Source organism: Bison bison, unplaced genomic scaffold, assembly GCF_000754665.1.
Source record: "Bison bison bison isolate TAMUID 2011002044 unplaced genomic scaffold, Bison_UMD1.0 scf7180017864465, whole genome shotgun sequence".
In the NCBI taxonomy this organism is placed as follows: domain Eukaryota; kingdom Metazoa; phylum Chordata; class Mammalia; order Artiodactyla; family Bovidae; genus Bison; species Bison bison.
In genome coordinates this window covers 8,390,289-8,413,765 of record NW_011495026.1, presented here as the reverse complement: position 1 = coordinate 8,413,765, position 23,477 = coordinate 8,390,289, and the positions used below count along the sequence as shown (strand labels likewise).

The window sequence follows — 23,477 nt, the reverse complement described above, 5'->3', positions numbered from 1 at the left end:
TATGGGAGGAAGAGGGCCGACCCAGGGAGGGCAGGGAGCTGGGATGAAGAGAAGAGAGGGCTGCCTGGACAGGAATCTTGGGGATCATGAACATTTAAAAGGCAGGCAAGGAGATCCCTTGAAGGAAATCTGAAAGGTGCTTCCTGAGAAGTGGAAGAATAAGTGATGTTACCAGATAGAAGAAAGCATGGTAGTCGAACAAGGCCAAGAAGTTTGCTTAGATATGAACCAAAAACTGTTCATTAGATTTGTTAACTCAGGTTATGGCAAGAACAGTTCAAATTGTGTGAACAAAAGCCAGATTATCCTGGGTTGAGGTGGCATGTAGGGTAAGGAAATGATGAGTATAGATGGTTTTTTCTGGACACTCCTTTGCAAGATCATAGGAACTGTGGTTATGTTGTGTGAGAATATGTATGTTGAGAGCAGAGTACCTCTTGAAGGTTTTACAGCTAAATTTTGTAGGGGTTTCCCAGATGGCTCAGTGGTAAAGGATCCACCTACCAATGCAGGAGATATGGCTTAGATCCCTGGGTCAGGAAGATCCCCTGGAGAAGGAAATGGCAACTCACTCCAGTATTCTTGCCTGGGAAATCCCATGGACAGAGGAGCCTGGCAGGCTCCTGCAGTTCATAGGGTCGCAAAGAGCCAGTCACGACTGAGCACACACTCATAACTCATACGTCTCAAAAACTGGGGTAGAAGGAGATTATGAAGTGTTCCTGTCCATATTATATCCAGCTTAGGACCTCCCTGTTTATAAAAAGAACTTGGGAATGGTTCTGAGGAGAAGCACACAGATGGTTATTTGGTCATAAAATAAGACCTTGAAAATATTAAGTGGGACAGCTGTCTTAAATAGGAGGAGTGCTGTTCACTCAGAAGAGGGATTATTTGTAGTTTATCATCCCCGAGGAGAGAACATGGAAAAGGACTTTGGCTGCAACCTGAGGAATGTAATTTAGAAATCATGGTGATGTGACATTGTGGTTAAATGTTCCAACAGGTTAGAGAAGTTGCCGTGATATCTCTCCTTAGAGGTCTCAGAAATTTGACGTTAAATAGTTTTGAAATAAGACCTTGAGGAGGAAACATTGGTGATTGTGATAGAATCATTTCTGAGAAGAGTTGGCCAAGGGTTCCAGTAGCCAGAGAACCGACTTGTACCTCCCTACAGCTGCAGGGTGAGCCTCTTGCCAGCTTTGTCGAGCTGACTAGATGCAAAGCGATTGTTTATCATCCCCCTGAGAGCCCTCTCAGCATCTCAGGCCCTGAGCCTGCTCGCAGTGCTTCCTGTGGGCTTCAGGTTCAGATCTCTGGAAACTTGAAGCATCCATCTGGTGTTGGCTGAGTCTAGAATTCTGGAATGTAAGATAATTTGGACAAAAGCAGGAGCTAAGTGGAAATCTCAGAGTACTATAAGTCCTCGTGAAGTTTAGAAGCCTAAAACCCTCATTTCCCTCCCTCAAATGGAGCTGAATGGATGACAGCTCATTGTGGGTGGTTTGTGTGGTCTATACACTGTTAGTCATCTTGCAGTGCTATGAGACCCAGGCCACTCCCACCACCAATTATATTTTTTTTGGTGGGAAAAGAGTATAAACCAACCACACTATCTTCACTCAATCTTCTGTTAATTTCTCTTAAAAATTTATCCTTATGGAGGAAACATTTTGTTACTTTTTTGAAGGAAGGATTTAATAAATTATCTTTACAATGACATTGACATCATATTTTAAAGCTTTCATTGGTATTATGACTATTGTGTCTATAAAGATCTGTGTGAAAAATGTATTGACATAAAGGTTATTAAAGTCAAAACAAGAAAAAGAGAGAAACTTTTACTTAATCTGTGTTTTGGTATCATGATGGTCCCCAAGTTTAAAATTACGGTCCACTTAGAAAGAATGTTGATTTTTCTTTTACCTAATATAAATTGTTATTTAACCAGTAATAAACAAGATAAGTAGCTATTTCCATGGCTAATTATGTTTATGTGTTTATCTTTGTATATGTTTTCTATTCCATTTCCCTTTTTAGATTGATTGGATGTGCTTAAATTAGTTACCTTAGAACCTAAAACAGTTGATCAATGGCCAGAGTGAAAATATAGGATGCAGCTGAATAGAATAAGTAGCTATTAGTGTAGATTAATTAGTTCATGTTATATTCACTTAACTCATTCACTTCCTCATTTATTTATTCATTTAAAGGCTACTCTGTGCCAGGAATCTTGCTTTGCACTGAGGATAAACAACACATATCCCATGCATTCCAGAAGCTTGCAGTCTGTTCAAGGGAAACAGACGTATGAAGAAAAAAAAAAAATTAGGGCAATTATTGAGTTGGAACTCTCTGGGTGACATGTGACAGAGACCCAAACTGTTAGTTTAATAAAAATGGGTATACATTGGCCTACAGAGTCCAGTGAAGTTCTGAACAAAGCATGAAAGACAGGGATGCAACCAAACTTTGGGGACGACTGGCAGTGGTAACTTCCCCAAGCACTGGATTTCTCTCTTCTACCTGTGTTTTTCTTCACAGTGACACCCTCACTGTCCCTCACTGCAGGCCAGATTCATTCCCTGTGGTGCTGTCTCACTACTGAAACTCTTGGCCATCCACGCTGTGCTTTCCTCCAAGATGATCAATTAACTTTCACAGCTTCAGTTCAGTTCAGTTGCTCAGTCGTGTCCGACTCTTTGCGATCCCATGGACTAAAGCGCGCCAGGCTTCCCTATCCACCACCAACTCCTGAGCTTGCTCAGACTCATGTCCATCAAACTGGTGATGCCATCCAACCATCTCATCCTCTGTTGTCCCCTTTTCCTCCTGCCTTCAATCTTTCCCAGCATCAAGGTTTTTTCCAATGAGTTCAAAGCTTTGGTGTAAGAAAAAAAAAAATTATTGAGAAGTTCTCTGATCATCCTGGCTTAGACCATGGGCCCAATTCTAGACCGGTCAAATGTGGCCTTTGGGAGAGAGTCAGGTAAAAGTGTGGCAGCTCTGGAAATAGATACATGGATTGAGATGGTGAGGACAATCGTGGAAGAAGACTTAGTTCCAGAATGCCAAACCGTATGTATCCTGGTTATTATAAGTGCTGTTACAGGAACTGGATCAGATATCAGTGAGGGCATAAAACGGGGCTTATTCTACTCAGGGGAATCAGTCAGCTTTGATCTGTGATCCATGAAAATGTGATCCTTGAGTTTGGCTTTGAAACATATATATTTATTTTTTAAGTAGTTTATAAGGTTTGGGTTCAGAGAGTGGACATGGGCATAAGTTTGGTGAAAAAGAAAGTCTGGAGAGATAGGTTGGGGCCAGAACATTGAAAATCATATATTTCATGTTCTGTCCTGTAGACAAATACTAAGTGATATTTTTTAAAAAGAAACATCTAAAAGTTCCTTTAGAATGTTTTCCAGCTGAGAGAATAAGACCATACATCTCACTGTTTTTCTTCTCAATATGGATATAAAAGATAATTTTCTTAAGACTGCTGCTGCTGCTAAGTCACTTCAGTCGTGTCTGACTCTGTGCGACCCCATGGACTGCAGCCCACCAGGCTCCTCCATCCATGGGATTTTCCAGGCAAGAGAACTGGAGTGGGGTGCCATTGCCTTCGACTTATGCATGTGTACTTAAAAGAAGTATATGTGGAATTTTATAGATTTTTAATAAGGTATATTAGTGTATAAACCTTGTAATGTTGGTGAGTACCCTGAAAGATGTGGTCTTGATTGCAGTTTCTGACCTTTGGGGGAGAGAGGAGAAGGACTGAAAGAATGGACTAGAAGGTGGGGAAAGTGGGAAAAGCAAGTTAGATTGAGAGGGGAGTTGGAAAAGATGGGCAGAAGATAAAGATCCAGCGTTAAACTGGAAATGGAAGCTACTTTCAGGAAGAAGTGGTTCTAGGAACAGAAACAATGGTTCCACATGTAGGTGGAAATTTTGAGTAGTAACAGTAAGGCATATCAATATAAGCCTATACAGTAATTTTAGACTCATAGTTTTTGAATCAATTGAACTTGAGAACTGGAATTGATAGTCAATGGTACTCAAAATTTTATTTTGGCCATACCACGTGACATGTGGGATCTTAGTTCCCCAACCAGGGATCGAACTTGCTCCCCCTGCCTTGGAAGCTCAGAGTCTTAACCACGGGACCTTCAGGGAAGTCCCTGAATTATTTCATTCTTACTAAGCTTTTAGAGTTGGGGTTTGCAAAGATTAATAACTGCTCAGTTAATTAGGCAGCAATCATGAAAACAGGAGGTTTGACTTTTATGTCTTTCAGTATGGCTGCCGCAGTGGTAAGCACATAGGAAAAGTGACCTTTGGATTGATTTCTAGCAGTTTGGCAAGTGTATCTTACAGGGCACAGTAGGTGTGTACTTAGCTAAGATACATTCAAAGTAACTTCTCAACTGGAAAACTAAATTTAAATAACCAGGATTTTCTCCCAATAGTGGACTGATCTCTTACCTTTACAATCAGTGCAGTGAACCAAGACCAATAACAGTGTGTGTGATTAGATATTTGTTTCTGGTTTGGGGAAGATTTGCTTAAAGTGGAGCAGATTTCAGAATGACAAAACAAGTTTCCCTGGCAAGTCTGGTATCAAGCTTTTGTTTTGTTATACTTGATTATGTACTTTGGCTGCATAAACCAAACATATGTTCCAATCCAATTTAGTCTCTGTTCAGAGTGATTCTCCTTATTTGTCCAAAAGTTTCAGAACTAATTTTTTTTTTTTCCCTCACTCTGAGCATTTAGTCCCTCATGTAGTTCAGGAACAACAGGCTCCCCAGGGATCTGGGTTTGACTCATGACTTTTATAGTTAAGAAACAAGACATGCTATTTTAGCCATTTTCAGTGGTGGCAAGTTGGATGCCAGATGTTTAAAAGAATCGAGTATCCTCCTCTTGGGCTTTGCAGGTGGCTCAGTGGTAAAGAACCTATCTGCAAAGCTGAAGACTTCAGTTTGATCCCTGGTCTTGGAAGATCCCCTGGAGAAGGAAATGGCAGTATTCTTGCCTGGGAAATCCCATGGACAGAGGAGCCTGGTGGGCCACTGTCCATGGACCAAATATGAAGTGATTAAACAGCAACAATCCTACTCTTAGGGGAGCCACATTGATGGCTTTCCAGCACTGACGAAAGAAAAGTCGTCAGACTCCTGTATGCTATAGTTGAAGCAAAATGCTTCTTGTTTATTGTCTGTGCTTCCAAAAATCATCTTGTCTCTAATGTGAAAGTCTTTAGCATATTGGATGTTTTGCCAAAGAGAAAAATGGGTTTAAAGTCTCAAGCTATATATTTATGGAAATGGAAAAATGACCCAGTCTTTCCCTTCTGCTGTAGGGAAAAACCCTGTTCTTCCCTCCTATGTTTTTATTCCTGGTGTGTCTCTTTTTCTCACTCACAAAACACTCCTGACACCTCTGTTCACCAAATGTGTGGAGGTTTTTTTCCCCATGACAAGCAATTGTGACAACAGCTGGGTGTCTTAGAACTTAAGTAGATTCTAATATAATCTATCTGGAGACTCTGTCAGATTCTGCAGGCCAAGGGCTCAGTCCCACAAGATCAACTTCCTCTTTCCCTCCATCAGATGCCAGTCACAAACTCAAGTCATCATCTATTCTTCTGACCAATTGGCTATAGATGGGAGGTTCCAATGACCCCTTCCTTGGGTTGGATGAATTTGCTAGAGTGGCTCACAGAACTTAGGGAAACACGTGTACCAGTTTATTAAAAGATAAGATAAGAGATACAAAGAAACAGCCAGATGAAGAGAAACACAGGGTGCGGTCCGGGAGGGTCCTGAGCATAGGAGCTTCTGCCCTGGTGGAGTTATGTGCATTGCCCTTCCAGGGTGATGTGTAGCCCTGGAAGCTCTCTGAACTCTGTGTATTTGGAATTTTATGGATGCTTCACATAGGCATGATTGAGTGTTTACTCTATTTTCAGTCCTTCTCTCTTCTCAAGAGAATGAGGGCAGGGCTGAGAATCCTAAGCTTCTAAACATGGCTTAGTCTTTCCTGTGGGTACCCTCCATCCAGGAGCAGGCCAGGAGATCCCCTCCTCTGCCAGAGTTGCCTCATTAAAATAGAAGACACTTCTTCCCCCAGCAAATTCAGGAACCCTGTAAGGAACCAAGGTCAAAGATCAAATATTAGAACAAAAGATGCTCCCAGCCTCTTTATCACTTAAGAAATTACAAAAATTTTAGGAGCTGAGTGCCAGGAACCTAGGACATAGACCATTATATATATTTTCTGTTATCTTACACATTTAATATAGCTCATGGGTTCAAATGTTTGACATAGTGATATGGTAAGTTAAAAATAATTTTCACAAAAGAGAATTGCATTTATGCTTAATTTATAAAACTATTTCAGAGAATCATACCATTAAGGCAACAATTTTTTGGCATGCATTCTTTCTGCATTTGTTAAATGGTTTTCTCAATACTCCCGTTGGTTATATGAATCATGGGATTCCCAATTATTTGATGTTTGTGGAACATGAAATTGAGTATATTTAGACTTGACAAGTCATCCAACAAGTGAGTCACAAGTGAGAAATATCCAATACAAATATACAGTTTTCCCTAAATTCTGATTAAGAAAAAAAGAAACATGTTTACCATTTTTTGCAATTGTTTTAACAAAGGGTCATAATGCCATGCTAATTGAATATGAGTTGGACAAGTTGGACAGACAGTTTCTAGAAATTCTTTGGTCTAAGTGTTTAATTTTCAGATGAGAAAATCAGAACTAGAGAGTCGAGCTCATATGTGCCTACTCATCTTTCCAGGGACATCAGCTACTTGTGTCGCAGAGCAGCCCTGTTCCAGAGCATCACCAGAACTCATGGCCACAACCAGTGTAACTTCTGCAGTGGGTGTTGTTGTGCTGCCCTCACTATAGGTGTGATTCAGTCCTATCAGTTGTGTCCAACTCTGCACCCCCATGGACTGTTGCCTTCTGCAAGCTCCTCTGTCCATGGGATTTTTCCAGGCAAGAATACTGGAGTGGGGTGCCATGCCCTCCTCCAGGGGATTTTCCCCAACCAGGGATTGAACCCGTATCTCTGACATCTTATGCAGTGACAGGTAGGTTCTTTACCATAGTGCCACAGGGGAAGCCCACCAGACAATGAGCTAGTGTCTTATTTCACTCTTGTAATAATCCATCAAAGTCCTTATTAATACTCTCATCTCAGTTTAATAGGAAAAGAGAGAGAGAAAAAGGAGAGTTAGAGGGTGAATTCATTTCCTCAACTGAGTGATGAAAAGAGCTTTGTACCCTCGTCTCCCTGACTTCAAGACCCAGTCTCTTTTCAACCATTTCACCATTAAATCATGGTGCTATGTTGCCAAGTATGGAAGGTTTAAAGTAAGTGAGTGACAAGATCAATGCAGAATTTTTGGTGGAAAAAAAAAGTCTAAACGGGGTGTGCGATTCTGGAGGGGAAGACACTCTATTCATGTCTACCGGAGTTCCTCTGAGTGGAAAATGGAAACCACCTCCCACTTGATTAAGTGCCTTCCCTGATGCCTGTCCTCAGAGTCGTTCTCATTCTCTTCCCTGCTGTGAAGCCAGGTTTAGGAGGAGATGGAAGAGATAAGCAGATGAATAAAAATAAGCAGACCAGATAATGTTGGCTGATTCATTCTATAAATAGTTATTGAGTAAATATATGTGCCAGATAGTCTTCCTCTTTCTAACCTCATAAAGCTTACACTTTTCAAAGGAGTAGCTCATATGAGTGAACATGTTTGGGGATTACTGATTAATATTTAGATATATTTAGAACATTTTTTTCAATAAGTTTCTAATGCTAAGTTCCAAGGCTGAGCATTTGATCCCAGAAGATATCAGTGCTGATCTCTGAACTCTTAGTTGATCAGTGGCCTTGCACTACTGAAATGGCTGTTCTCAAAAAAGTGTTTTCAAAGTTCTCTGAGGCTCTGTGAACACTTCAGATTTTGTATGTGTTGTAATTACTTGCTGAAAAAAACCCCATCCTATGGATGGTTAAAAACTCCACGGTATAGACTGGGTGAGAAAACTGAAATAGGATGTGGTATGAGAGAAACTGGCAAAACAAGGGAGAAGAAAAAAACTCCCTAGTTTTTCTTCTGCTTGGAAATAAATATGCAGGAAACTGTTATGTCAATGGCAGCCTTTGATTTTCTTTTTTGCTTTTTTTTTGTTTTAAAGCTATGGAGATACTTAAACAACAAAAACAAACTGCATCTGGAAACATTTCTAGCTGAGGCACTGTAAAAAATGTGTTGGATGATATATTGGGAGGAAAGTTGGTTTAAAGTAACACTAAAACTCAAAACAAGATAGTTTATGTCTCTGTTGTATGTCTGGAGAAAAGAAGTTCCATGCTATTAGCAAGGCTGTGCTCCCTGAAGCCTGCAGGGATCTCGTGCCTCCTAGCTTAATGTTTCATCACCTGTGACCTCTCTTCATAAGGTCACCCCATGGTCTAAGAATGCTGCTTAAGCTCCAGCCATCTTGCCACTCTGCAGGTAGCAGGTGGAAGGAGAAGAAAGGAGAGAAGTCCACTCTCTCCCTTTAGGGATATTTATCATAAGATCCACACATTACTTTTATTAAGATCCTTCAGGCAAGAATTTTTTAAAAAATGGCTACACCTAAACGCAAAATGGCTGGGAAAAAGAGTCTTTATTCCAGGGGGCCAAATGCCCAACTAGCTCAGGAATTCTATGACTATAGAAGACAAAATGTTAGCAAGGGATAACTATACCTGTTTCTGTCACAAGATGACTCTTGCTCTTTTCTCTGCCCCAGGATCCACATAGCTATAATTTTAAATCCACAATGAGCATGCTTTCAATGAAATCTGTTCTTTCCCAATTGCTTCTGAAATGTAAAAGTGAAGTTATTCAGTCATGTTCTACTCTTTGCGACCCCATGGACTGTAGCCTACCAGGTTCCTCTCTGCATGGGATTTTCCAGGCAAGAGTAGTGGAGTGGGTTGCCATTTCCTTCTCCAGGGGATCTTCCCAACCCAGGGATCGAACCCACGTCTCCTGCATTATAGGCAGACTCTTTACCGTCTGAGCTACCAGGGAACTCTGACATGTGAAAAACTCCTTTTAATGCCCTGAGATACAGTGTGGGTATGGCTGGTATTAGAAGAAAAGGAATGCCAAATGGATTTGCAGCAGGCTCTGAGCCCCACTTGGGCTTCCCAGGTAGAACAGTGGTAAAGAATCCACCTGCCAATGCAGGAGACATGGGTTCAATTCCTGGGTTGGGAAGACCTCTTGGAGTAGAAAATGGCAACCCACTCCAGTATTCTTGCCTGGAGAATCCCATGGAGAGTGGAACCTGGCAAGCTATCATCCGTGGGGTCGCAAAGAGTCGAACACAACTGACCACACATGAGTTGGGTCCCACTAAAATTTCTCAGAAACAGTACCATCATCTCTGTATGACCCCTCTTTTCAGTAGGATACCTTTAAAGTTGCAAAACAATTCATGTTCCTTCAGGCACCTGGAACCCTGGTGCGCCGTTGGCAGACTCAGTTCAGATTGAGAAACAGTGGGACCTGGGACTGAAACGCCTGCTGCCTGACCTCTGGAGGATTTTCCTTTTTGGAGTTTTAATAGGTGTCATCAGCCCAGTAGGGGAGACTCTTGGCAAACTCGAGATTTTCTCCTTCCAGAAGCTCACTGGTCCTGCCTCTGTGAAAGGGCCAAATTTGTCAGTGGGAAAAGAATTTTAAGAAGTATCATGAAGTAAACGATTTTGCCATGCTCTGGATATTGACCCTTACTAATAAAGCTTCTTACATTTTTAAACACAGCACTGAATCATCTCTTTAAATAATTAGTGAGTAGGGAGACAGGAGTTCACTTAGCTCTTTGAAAGGGAAAAGTCGAGTAGACTTAAGGTATATTGGGAAAAAGTGAATCAAATGGAATTGCATTAATGTTTGCAGAGTTAAATACTGGGATTATTTTTTTCAAAGATTTTTATATGTGGCTGTCCACATAGAGGAGATTTATTCTTAGGCCTCTTTCAAGTTAGATATTTGTTACCATTAGAGAGTAAACCCACTCTTCAATTATTTTCTTTCTCAGTCTCTTCCCTCATCCACTTCAAAAATGATCCAAACCTTCCAGTCCCTGAGTGTGGGACAGCACGGAGCAGAAGGAGGGAAAGAATGACAGAAACTCAGTGAAGGCCACCAGAAAGTTCTGCCAAGAAACATTTTGAAAAGGTTAATAATGCTTAGATGTCAATAACGCTTTTACCTTGAAGTCATCCAGCTACTCTGTGGAGTTTAAATTATCTGTCTGAAAGTGGTGATTCAGAGTTTAATTATCTACTTGTAATACATAGAAATATTTGGGTGGACCAAGTTCATTCGTGGATGTTGGTCAGTTTTCTGAGCTCTAAAAAGTGTTGCTCATTATACCGTGTGGAGCCTGTGTTCTTCACCCTTGCCAGCTAGAGTTATATCGGTTTCCAAATTCAGAACTGTGACAACATTCCAGCAAAAGTTGTTTTTACGGTCTTTGACCAAGGAGAAAAGAAAAAGTATTGGATAAAGTATGGGAGAATTCTTCTCCTAAATTTCCTCCCACCAGAAAGAAACAAAATGAAAAAAAAAAAAGGAATCAGAAAACAAATGGGTGTCTGGGAATCCAAAGGATACATTTCCTCATAATATACCTGTCTCAGGGAAAGTTTGCAGCAGAAATGTTCGCCTGTTCCTCAAATGTCATAGCTTTCCTTTGGTCTCTCTCGGTGGATCTGATTTCTCAGCCATACAAGGTATTCCTAGTTGTTTCTAGTATTTTCAGTGGACAAGAATCATCTGGTACATAATCCATGGCTGGGCCAGAGGCTGAGCGCAGCTGGCCACAGCTGTGCTGGGGGTAGCCTGAGAACCGAGCTGTTCGTAGAAGGTGGTTTAAGAAGGCATTTGCAAGCGGACCAGACGGTGGGCTCTGTGCCAGTTTCAGCTGGTGGTGGGGGTCAACCTTCTGAGGGAATAACACTGGTCATTGGTGGTCACAGATATGGAGCTGAACAGAAAGTGGGGCCTTTGCTACCCTGAAGGCTGCTGTCACAGCTGACTGTCCACCTCTGTGGGGTCAAGTCACAGGCCTGGTAGAATGAAAGGCCATGCCCTTTTCATTCCCACCTTTAAGGCTTTTTTTTTCACCATGAATTCTTCTCTGGAGAAATCTCAGCAGTGGCACTGCATTTTCTTTAAAATCTAAGTGTGTATTTATAGGGACTCTTTAAATAATTTGTGTGTGATGAATTCTGAAAAGCATGTAATGCCTTGTTCAGGGAGTGCTGGTCCTCAGAGTGTGCAGACTTGTGCCAAATTGTCACCCCAGGGCAGCAGTAGATCAGCAAGTAGGAAGAGGAACAGGATGAAGAGTCATGAATTGGTGGGAGGGGCTTGGTTAGGTTTTAGACAGATAAGGAAGGAGTTGGAACTCAGAGAGTAAGATACCCCTGGATATCATAGATTAGAATGAGCAAAGGTCAAACCCAGAGAAGAAGTATCAATAGCAAGAATTTTTCATTCCTGAGGTATCAAAATAGATGGCATCCAGGCTTTAGGTGTTGGGGTTACAGCACACAGAGGCAATGCTGAGACAGGCTTTTGGCAAAACAGAGGCTGTTTTCACTTTTTCCTTTTATGTACTTCTGACTACATGTGGGCGCTTGTTGCCAAAGGGAGACTCGTGGGCTGTCCCCTCCTGATTTAGCAATGCCAGAGGTAGTCAACCTTCTGGGAATCACTAACACACATGTATCTAAAGTTAGTCATGGCTTTGTGACCATCACTTATTTTGAAAGTCCACTGCCAAGTGAAGTTACTTTGGAAATGAAAATCCTTTCTCAATATAAGCAGGGGACAATTGAAAATCATTTTACACATTCAAAGAAATAGTTAAATTGTTACCCTATTCACTGCTTCTGGGGGGATTGAATAAGAAAGCTTTATGATAAAAATGAAGGCCCTAAATGTTGGAGGACTTTGCATGAAGTTTAATGTCTTTTGTGGTATGGTAACATAGCATTTTCCTGAGACAGCTGAATAAATCATGCAGAATTAGTATGTGAAATAAAAAAGTAACAGGATATTGTAGTTAAGGAAAAAAAGCCATGAAGATAAAGGCTGCCTAAGGTTGAAATTTCTTGGTGGCATTAATGAAGATGGTGCAGTGTCAGTGAAATCTCACACCAAATGGGGAGATCTGGGCCACACTATTTGTGTGCATTGGAGGGATGGAGGCCAGCCGCTTTCTTTTTTTCCATGCATGTGTTTGTCCATATTTTCAGGGCTATTGGCAAATGAGTACAATGTGCATGAGCTGAAACTTGCTCTGTGGTTCTGGGGGCCTAAGGAGAGGGATGCCAACCCAGCTACAGCTTTCAGCCTCTTTCCCGTCCAGGTTAAAGTCAACAGAGTAAGAGCCAAGGCTGCTGCTGCTGTTGCTAAGTCCCTTCAGCTGTGTCTGACTCTGTGCGACCCCATAGATGGCAGCCCACCAGGCTCCCCCGTCCCTGGGATTCTCCAGGCAGGAACACTGGAGTGGGTTGCCATTTCCTTCTGCAATGCATGAAAGTGAAAAGTCAAAGTGAAGTCGCTCAGTCATGTCTGACTCCTAGAGACCCCGTGGACTGCAGCCTACCAGGCTCCTCTGTCCATGGGATTTTCCAGGCAAGAGTACTGGAGTGGGTTGCCATTGCATTCTCCGAGAGCCAAGGCTACCACTCCTCTGTTAAGGGCTGCCTGGAGGGTTGAGGGCCTCAGGTAGCTCAGCCCAGAATTTCCTCTCTGTGTCCCTCATGCATATGCATGTACTTAGATGCTGTGGGCTGGCCCTGCTGTCCACTGGCAGCAGTGTTTTTATGCTTCACCGTACTTTATCCTCCATCTCCACCCAAAGAACAATTTAACCTTCCTTTTCAGTTCCTGCTACAAATGATTGGAGAGTTCCATGCATTTAAATACATGAGTACTCACCGAGTGCTTTTTGTGTATGTTGTACCAAACTTGAAGCTGTGGCAATCGAAGAGTTTATTAATTATTTTTTTAACTGAAGTATAGTTGATTTACAATTCTGTATTAGTTTCAGATGTAGAGCAAAGTACACACATATATATACACTTTCAGTTCAGTTTAGTTCAGTTGCTCAGTCGTGTCCAACTTTTTGCGACCCCCATGGATTGCAGCACGCCAGTCTTCCCTGTCCATCATCTACTCCCAGAACTTGCTCAAACTCATGTCCATTGAGTCTGTGATGCCATCCAACAATCTCATCCTCTGTTGTCCCTTTCTCCTCCTGCCTTCAATCTTTCCCAACATCAGGGTCTTTCCCAAGGAGTCAGTCCTTCACATCAGGTGACCAAAGTATTGGTGTTTCAGCTTCAGCATCAGTCCTTCCAATGAATATTCAGGACTGATTGCCTTCAGGAAGGACTGGTTGGATCTCCTGGCAGTCCAAGGGACTCTCAAGAGTATTCTCTAACACCACAGTTTAGAAGCATCAATTCTTCGTTGTTCAGCTTTCTTTATAGTCCAACTCCTGGAAAAACCATAGTTTTGACTAGACAGACTTTTGTTGGCACAGTAATGTCTCTACTTTTCAATATGCTGTCTCGGTTGGTCATAGCTTTTCTTCCAAGGAGTAAGTGTCTTTTAATTTCATGGCTGCAGTCACCATCTGCAGTGATTTTGGAGCCCCCCAAAATAAAGTCTGTCACGTTTCCATTGTTTCCCCAACTATTTGCCATGAAGTGATGGGACAGGATGCCATGATCTTCGTTTTTTAAATGTTGAGTTTTAAGCCAGCTCTTTCACTCTCTTCTTTTAACTTCATCAAGAGACTCTTCAGTTCCTCTTCACTTTCTGCCATAATGGTGGTGTCATTTGCATATCTGAGGTTATTGATATTTCTCCCGGCAATCTTGATTCCAGCTTATGCTTCATCCAGCCCGGCATTTAGAATGATATACTCTGCATACAAGTTAAATAAGTATATATCCTTGATATACTCCTTTCCCAATTTTGAACCAATCTGTTCCATGTCTGGTTCTAACTGTTGCTTCTTGACCTACATACAGATTTCTCAGGAGGCAGAGATAAGGTGGTCTGGTATTCCCATCTCTAAGAATTTTCCAGTTTGTTGTGATCTACACATACAAAGACTTTGGTGTGATCAATAAGGCAGAAGTATATGTTTTTCTGGAGTTCTCTTGCTTTTTTGATAATCCAACAGATGTTGACAATTTGATCACTGGTTCCTCTGCTGCTGCTGCTGCTGCTGCTGCTGCTGCTGCTGCATCGCTTCAGTCATGTCCAACTCTGTGTGATCCCATAGACGGTAGCCCACCAGGCTCCCCCGTCCCTGGGATTCTCCAGGCAAGAACACTGGAGTGGGTTGCCATTTCCTTCTGCAATGCATGAAAGTGAAAAGTCAAAGTGAAGTCGCTCAGTCGTGTCCAACTCTTAGCGACCCCGTGGACTGCAGCCTACCAGGCTACTCTTCCCATGAGATTTTCCAAGCAAGAGTACTGGAGTGGGGTGCCATTGCCTTCTCCAACTGGTTCCTCTGCCTTTTCTAAATCCAGCTTGAACATCTGGAAGTTCACCATTTACGTATTGTTGAAGCCTGGCTTGGAGAAGTTTGATCATTACATTGCTAGCATGTGAGATAAAGGCAGAGTGACAGTGAAAGTATTAGTCATTCGGTCGTGTCCGACTCTTTGTGACTCCATGGACTCTAGCCTGCTAGGCTCCTCTGTCCATGGAATTCTCCAGGCAAGAATACTGGAATGGGTTGCCTTACCCTTCTCCAGGGGATCTTCCTGACCCAGGGATTGAACCTGGGTCTCCCGCATTACAGGAAGATTCTTTAGTGTATGAGCTGCCAGGTAAATCCCACATAAATATTAGGAAGAGTTTAAAAGATATTCTCCTTGCCCAGTGAATGCCCGCTAAATGTCCTTACACATAACACTCAAATAGGGTGTGGAGGAGGAGTACTTGTAGTAGAGCTAGAGTTAGGGAAATTACAAAGACAGGTTGTATGAGAACCAAACATTACACAGATGAAATTTTCATGGGTTCCAGTACCTGTGTTCTTCTATAAACCTTTCCTGATATTTGTGTAAACCTTAGGAATGCAGGCATGTGTTGACATACACCCTTATTCCTTTCCCACAGTTGTTTTTTCTTAATTTCATGAGGACACAAGTTAGTGGGAAAAGGCCAATGAGGAAATTTTGGTGTGTATAGGGGAGAACCCACACATAATATTTGCATTTCAAATGAGAAAACCCAAAGGGAACAAAGGTACTCGATACACAGGATGCTGGCAAAATATTTTACCAGGATGTGGTTTTGATCAGGTTGCTATTTCTGCTGGGATAGAATGTGCTTTACTTTTTGAAAATTAACTCTTGATCTCTCTTAAACACTCTTCATTATGGCCCCTTTTCTGTTCATTGAAAGCTTATGTAGAATTATACACTACCTGCTATTCTGCATTCATTCTAGGCTAGCTTGCAGAATTTCAGGGAGAAGCCATGTAAGTCTTCAACTAGGCTTAGCAGCTGAGATCGCAGGAATTCTTTTTCTTTGCCCCCACTGTGAGTCTGAAGGCTAGAACCCTGACTGTTGGCACATGACTAGCTTTCATGGCCAAAATAGTCTCTAGAAATGAAAGAGATGCCTTTCCGTAGTCCCATGAATCAAACAGGACTGGGTTCTATTCCTTACTTGGGAATAACTTAACAATTATTTTCATTCTAGGTGATGTGGTGACTTATATGTGGTGCCAGTATATTCATTTTCACCTCTCATCCTCATTTTTCTACCTGCCTAAGTATAAAAGGAGCATGATAAAATGATACGTTAGTGGCTATAGGTAACAAGTTTCTCTCTGTGTATCTTTGCCATGGGAAGGCCTGCTAAAGAATTAGGCTTGGCTTTTTTTGTCATTTGGAGCAATTATGTTGAATGGCCCTTAGCTTTAGTTTTGGCTTTGTAATGAAATGCATAGCCAAGGTGTCAATATGGCAGCTACGAGTTTAGGTATCATTCTGCCATAATGACTATACCATGGGGTGAAGGTGGAAACCAGAAAGTTCAGTTTTGAAGTCTGAAAGCAGCAGAGAACAGATGAGGGTAACAGAGCAAAACTTACTTCCAGCCTTGACTGTTTCTGCCAGTACATTCTTGTCTCATTACTTCACACGGACCAGATAGGAAACAAGGTGTTCTGCAGACAGCCCCAGGATTCCTGCTAATCAGAAGAGCGGGAGATCTGCTTACACACCACAGGCAACCACACATCACCTGCTGGCCATGTTCAGCTCTTAGATTACAGCAGTTCCTCAAACTTCACCTGTCTGCATATGCTTGGGGATTCTGTGGGTCTGAGATGGAGCCACCTATTTCTCATATTTAATAAGATCCCAGGGGATGCTAATGCTGCTGGTCTGTGGACCACACTTGGGTACCAAGGCCCTAGGGCATGAGGCTGAAGTGGCCTAGAGGTCAGGTCTGATAGCAATACCAACAGGTTAATTTATCTCTAATCCATGAATTGACTGCACTCTGAGCCTTAGTTAACCTCCTTTTAAATATTTACTGTTGGTCAGGAAGAGAATTGAGTGTTAACAGAAGAAGAACAGACCTAGGGATGGAGGGTCTATGATGGTCTCAGGATACTGGGGGAGCCCTCATACCCACACTCTCCCCTAATTGCTTGAGCTCTACCTGTTAGAGGGCCATTTGTGTTAACAAATAGTGCCTTTAAAACGTTAGATCTCAGTATGAATTAGTTTCACTAGCTGGTTTATTTCCAACTGGAAATTGCTGATGGGAGAGATGGGTCATTGAGGGAAACCTGGGATAAGAATAGAGTTTAAAGATTTGCACAGTCTTTAACACTCTTGTGTGTTTCCTTAGTGCTGTGCTGTGCTAAGCTGCTTCATTCGTGTCCGACTCTGTGTGACTCTATGGATTGCAGCCCGTCAGGCTCTTCTGTCCATGGGATTCTCTAGGCAAGAATACTGGAGTGGGTTGAAATTCCTCATCAAGGGATCTTCCCCACTCAGGGATTGAACCCATATCTCTAATGTCTCCTGCATTGGTGGCGGGTTCCTTACCACTAGTGCCGCCTGGGAAGCCCATGTTTCCTTGTTTCCTTTACTTTCACCTTACTACCAGACTTCACTTTATTTCTGATACTTATGATCACCAAATTTTGGGTATATTTTTCCCCCTTGTTGTTGTTCAGTTGCTCAGTTGTGTCCAACTCTTTGTGACCCCACGGACTGCAGTGCCAGACTTCTCTGTCCCTCACCATCTCCCGGAGCTTGCTTAAACTTATGTCCATTAAGTGGATAATGCCATCCAACCATCTCGTCCTGTGTCATCCTCTTCTTCTCCTTCTTTCAGTCTTCCCAGCTTCAGTCTAGGTTAAAAAACAAAACAGAAACTCTGAAGGAAACATTCTCCACCTTTTTTTTTTCCAGATGTATTTCTCCAGGTTTGGCTACAAAAAAAAAAAAAAAAAAAGGATTTCTTACAGTGTTTATACCTGCTAGAAAATCAGGATATTCCAGAAATCTCACAGTGTCCAGGCCAGTTTTCTTTCCAAATCTGGAGTAAAGCACTCTCTTTTCAAATTTAGAAAGGTCAGTTATCAGATTTGTGCATTTATACTGATTTTATGTCAGTAATACCAGTGTGACTGGAATGCTTCAAAAGAATGCTATTCCTTAGAAACTTTTGAAAGAAAAACACTTAGAAATACTTTGACCATTGTATGGTTGGGATTTTTAGCCTCAGTGGCCCTGGTGTACTTATGGGCATGGAATTATTTCAATTGCATCATAATCTTCCACTTCAAATTAAGTTGATTTTTTTTTTTAAACAGCAAATTGTAAGAATGAGAATCTTAGGAAGGACAGTAGAGAAATGACAGGTGCTATAAGTCTCTTTATTTAACTTATTATGTTTAATAATTATAATTACATTAGTGCATAACTCCCTTAGGGTCAAAGATTAGGCAATCTAATGGAATAAGATTTAGGAAATCAGGTCCCTGATGACTACAGTAAGTCCCCTACACACGAATGAGTTCCCTTCTTAGAGCCCAGCAAAGTAAGCCTAGGTACCTACACAATCAGCTGTATAGTACTGTGCTGTAATAGATTTATAATACTTTTCACATAAATAATACATAAAAAACAAGCAAACACAAACATTTTAAATATTACAGTACAGTACCATGAAAAGTGCAGTAGTAGAGTATAACAGCTGGCGTACAGGGACTGGTAGCAATACCAGCTACATTACCACTGCTTATGTGCTTGGCTCCGAACACCCTGGTCTTGAAATAAGGATACAGTACTACTATACTCGACAGCTCTATACAGTAAAGTCCACAAAAGCACAACCACCTGTAGGGAATGCTCGCACATGACAACGTATGCCAGATACACGAGCTAACTTATGTGATTGGACATGCAAATGCACCTTTGCATCTTTGAACATTTAAAACTTGAAGGTTTGTATGTAGGGGTCTTACTGTACAGGATTTGAATTTCTACAATTTAATTACATCAACTGTATCATAAAACATGAATGCTTGGTGAACATGATCCATAATCCTTAGTTCAGTTCAGTTGCTCAGTCATGTCTGACTCTTTGCAACCCCATGGACTGCAGCACGCCAGGGTTCCCTGTCTATCACTAACTCCTTGGTCTTCCTCAAACTCATGTCCATGGAGTTGGTGATGCCAACTCCCAACCTGGGGACCCAGCAAAGGGACTGAGAACTCTGAGGGAATTTGACTTTGGAGGCCATTGGGATTTGTTTGCAGAACTTCCACAGGTCTGGGGAAACAGACTCTTGGGAGGACACAGCCAAAACCTTGTGTGCACCAGGAGACTGAAGAAAGGAGCAGTGTCCCCACAGGAGACTGAGTCAGGTGCCTGTGAGTGTCCAGGAGTCTCCAGTGGAGGGGTGTGTCGACAACTTGGCCTCAGGCTAAACAACAGGGAGGGAACACAGTCCCACCCCTCAACAGAAAATTGGATTAAAGATTTACTGAGCATGGCCCAGTACATCAGAACAAGACCCAGTTTCCCCCACAGTCAGTCTCTCCCATCAGGAAGCTTCCATAAACCTCTTATCCTTATCCATCAGAGGGCACAGAGAATGAAAACCATAATCACAGAAAACTAACCAAACTGATCACATGGACCACAGCCTTGTTTAACTCAGTGAAACTATGAGCCATGCCCTGTAGGGCCACCCAAGATGGATGGGTCATGGTGGAGAGTTCAGACTAAAAGTGGTCCACTGGAGAAGGGAATGGCAAACCACTTCAGTATTCTTGCCTTGAGAACCCCATGGACAGTATGAAAAGGCAAAGAGATAATCCTTAGTAGCTGTCTTTTAATAAATAGTGATTTCAAAGCAACAGGTACTGTTTATTGAAGATAAACTATAGGGCTAACACTCCTCTAGGTACATTACAATCTTAGCTCATTTAGACTTTGTTGATTACCTTTTCCTGGTAAAATGATGATAACCATGGCTATTGGTTATAGCCTACATGTATGCAGTGTTTTATGACACTTTCTCTATATATTTTAATTAACCTGGTCAGTATTTCATGAAATAATTCTAATTTCCTGATACAAAATTTTGCTGAGATTTCATAGATGATTGTGTATGTGTGTGTGTGTGTGTGTGCGCGCTCAGTCGTGTTCGACTATTTGCAACCCCATGGACTGTAGTCTGCCAGGCTTCTCTGTCCATGGGATTCTCCAGGCAAGAATGCTGGCGTGGGTTGCCATTTCTTACTCCAGAGGATCTTGCTGACCCAGGGTTTAAACCCATGCCTCCTGCATTGGCAGGAGGATTTTTTTAGCCCTGTGCCATCTGGGAAGCCCATAGAGAATATTGACTGTGAATCAAAACTTTGCATCTCGGGTGGAGAGAAAGTGGAGAGAGCATTTTTTCCTTTCTCTCCAATCCAACTGTGAAGAGTGAGACAGGGGTGTCTGTGTGGAGCTGCTGGACTGAAGATTTTCATCTACAAACCAGCTGTTTGGATTTCCTTCCATGTTTTCTCTGTGTCTGCTCTGCCTGTGAGCTTAAGTTTCCCTCTCTCTATTGTAATACCTTTTTTCTTTCATCTTGTCTTTTCAAATTTAAGTCATGTTGGTTTAGATCTTCTGGTAGTTGGCTTATCTTGATGCTGACTTTGGCCAGCTTTTAAAAACTCTCCTAATATTGAAGGCAAATGCGGTTACCATTTAGATGATAAATGGAAGAATGTTTCACATAAGGAGGCCTGGTAGATGTCCATTATTGAAAATTTAATAAAATTACCTGTAATCATATTGGCAAAGCAATTCCTTAGGGCCATCTGCTCATTTATTAAAATGATTTTTTAAAATATATTGAACCAGATGATGGTTTTCTAGTAGGATTTCACCTGTATTGGCCTTTTTTTTTTTTTTTTAACTCTAAGGTATACTTTTTATTACCTCCTATATATCCCATCCCATTATCAGCCTATGATAGGATCCCCTAGAGTAAAGGTGTTTTGTCTTTTTTTTTAAACTAGATCACTCTGTTCAACTTTCTATGCCATTTATGAGTTATCCTTCTACACATAAATGGCAGAGTGGCATTGCTTATGGGCTACCTCTGTCCTCATGAGATGCCAGAACCTTCTCTTCCAATTTTTTTCCTACAGTTTTTCTTTCATTAGGATAATACCAAGAATTGCAAGCACCCTGGTAGGCTTATGATCTGGTGCCATTTAAACCAACTATCTGTCCATCATTCATTTATTTCACGGGTTGAAAAGAACCAGATTATGCTTTAATAAAAATCATACGAAATTCTATGTGGCATCCTGGAGATCTTGGAATAGTAAACAGGCATTAGTGGAAAAACTGGTGATTTGAATAAGGTCTGTGGTTTGGTTAATAGTGTGTCCATCTTCAGTATTGACAAATGTAACATGGTTCTGCCAATGTTAACATTCGGGTAAACTGGATGAGGTTATAAAGGAATTCTCTCTACTCTCTTTGTAATTTATCCGTAAATCTATAATTATTCCAAAATAAAACATTAAAAAAATTCCAGCCCCTAAATTATATGCCTTTTCTTTCTTCTTTTTGTAATTTTATTTGTTTACTTATTTTTGACTGTGCTAGGTCTTCACTGCTGTATGCTTCTCTAGTTTCTTTTCCTCACAGAGAGCAGGCTGTATTCTCCAGTGGCAGCACTCGGGCTTCTCACTGCAGTGGCTTCTCTCATTGCAGAGCATGGTCTCTAGGACGCATGGGCTTCGCCAGCTGCAGCGCTTGGGCTCAATAGTTGCAGTTCCCCGGATCTAGAACACAGTCTCAATAGTTGTGGCGCACAGGTTTCGTTGCTCTGCCTCATGTGGGATCTTCCCGGACCAGGGCCGAAACCCATGTCTCCTGAATTGGTAGGTGGATTCTTTACCACTGAGCCACCAGGAAAGCCCCTGTATGCCTTTTCTTTACCTTCAAAATAAATGTTATTATGTGTCTTGAACACAACATAACATTTTAACATCCTTGGAATTTTATTTCACATTTTTTTCTGTCATGTAATACGAGAGAATATTCACCAAGGACACTCATTAAATATAGGTGTAGCTTACATGGATCTAATGATAGTCTTGCAGAAAATACCCACGAAGGTTTTCCCCCTTCCCCTGGATTATGTCAGCTAAACATTTGCAACATCTTGGCATTTCTTACTCTAGTTTTCTTCTGTGTAATATTCCAACATCTCAGAAAATGTGTTAAAGAATTGAACACAAGTAATAGATGAAAAGATATGGGTTGCATATGCAGAAAATTTTAGAAAATATTACAAATGTGTGCAAGCATGGGTTGCAGAGGAAGAACCCTAGTCAGTGTAATCCCTAGTAATTGACAATCCTGCTGGGTTTAGGTAATGTGCTCCCAGCATCTGCATCCGTGGTACACGCTGAGGGGTTAGGAAATTTTGGAACTGTGTAAATTGAGGTTCACAATTTTACTTTGTTCTCCTACAAAAAAAATGTGTTTCCTGGTTGGCTCAAGATGATAATTATGGGACTTCAAATTTTAACAAACAAATGAGTTAGATATTTATTTTGGTGAGGAGATTTTGAGGTCTTCAAAGCACACCCCTAGGTGATCTCTCTTTCCAGATGGAGCCTTTATGGAAGACATTGAGTGACAAGTGTAGAGACCCAGCGCTGGTTTTTGTCTGTGGGAGAGATGTTTCTTTCCACACTGTGGAGAGTTGTGACCAGATACACAAAGGCAGGAAGACTCAGCCATAACCGCCCATACCACTATCGCTAGTTGAGAGGGGAAGAGGGTGTCCTCCAGCCAGGCGATCCTGGATGCAGCTGTCACTGTGTTAAGAACTCACCCAGTGACAGCTACACATATCAAATCTTTATTGCCACATACTCTATTTCATATGAAATAGAATTTTATATTCATACCAAAAATATAAACTAGAATGACTGACAAGAGCAGTTATGATATCTGTAATTAACACTAGTCATTCTTCAATTGTGAGCAAAGACTTCTGAGTCAAAAAGAACTGGACTTTTATCCTGGCTCTACCATTTGCTTGCTCTAGGACCTTGGGCAAGTGGCTTATCCCTCTGTACTTCAGATTCCTTGCTATATAAATTGGAGATAAAAATAATGTCTATTTTATAGGATCGTTTTGTGGGCTTCTGAACGTAAAGTGCCACAATCAGCAGAGAAGACCCCGTGAGAACTGATTACATGTTCACCCACCCCGCTCATTCCAAGCTTTCTCTAGTGTAACTGAGGAACAAAAGGGCTCCCTATGCACATGAACATGTGTGTGCACAGATACACAGTGTCCCCAAGCTCTGGCCACACATGGAGTTTCCATTCCACTTCTGATCTTCTCTAAGACCATATTCCTTCTCCTCCTCCTCTGACTTCCTTCCTCCTCCATTGCCAATACCTTCTTTTTCTCCTTTTTCCATCTTCCTCTTCCCCCTCCTTTCTCCTTCCCAACATTTTTCTTCTCTCCTCCTCCAGGGGCTCCTCCTCTCTTACTCCCATTTCTCTCCCCAAAGTTTTCAGAGTTCTTAACAACAGGTACAATGGGGAATGTTCACATGTACAAAGGAACCAGGATCAAACCTCAGTGTTGAATTGCATTGTTGAGAATCCCAGACCTTTCTTTTTCTATAAAAGCTGCCTAACGCTGCATTAGAAGCAAACTTAGTCCTGAAGCAGTCCACTGACTGTAAGTAACACAAAGCAGACAGAAATCTCCTTCCCTCTAAGCAAAGTGGTCATTCAAAAGAGGAAGATGTCTGAAAGGAAAAAAAAAAA

At 41.6% G+C, this 23,477-nt stretch overlaps 1 protein-coding gene across 1 annotated transcript in view; it reads left to right on the top strand.

The window, feature by feature from the left end:
• LOC105003246 overlaps window positions 1-11,123 on the top strand; it is a 95,687-nt gene extending 84,564 nt beyond the window's left edge. The window contains exons 6-7 of the mRNA XM_010860287.1: window positions 6,830-6,942; window positions 10,858-11,123. Of these exons, the coding sequence (XP_010858589.1) occupies window positions 6,830-6,942; window positions 10,858-11,123 (379 nt within the window). The remainder of the gene's footprint in view (window positions 1-6,829; window positions 6,943-10,857) is intronic.
• Window positions 11,124-23,477: the final 12,354 nt, after the last annotated feature.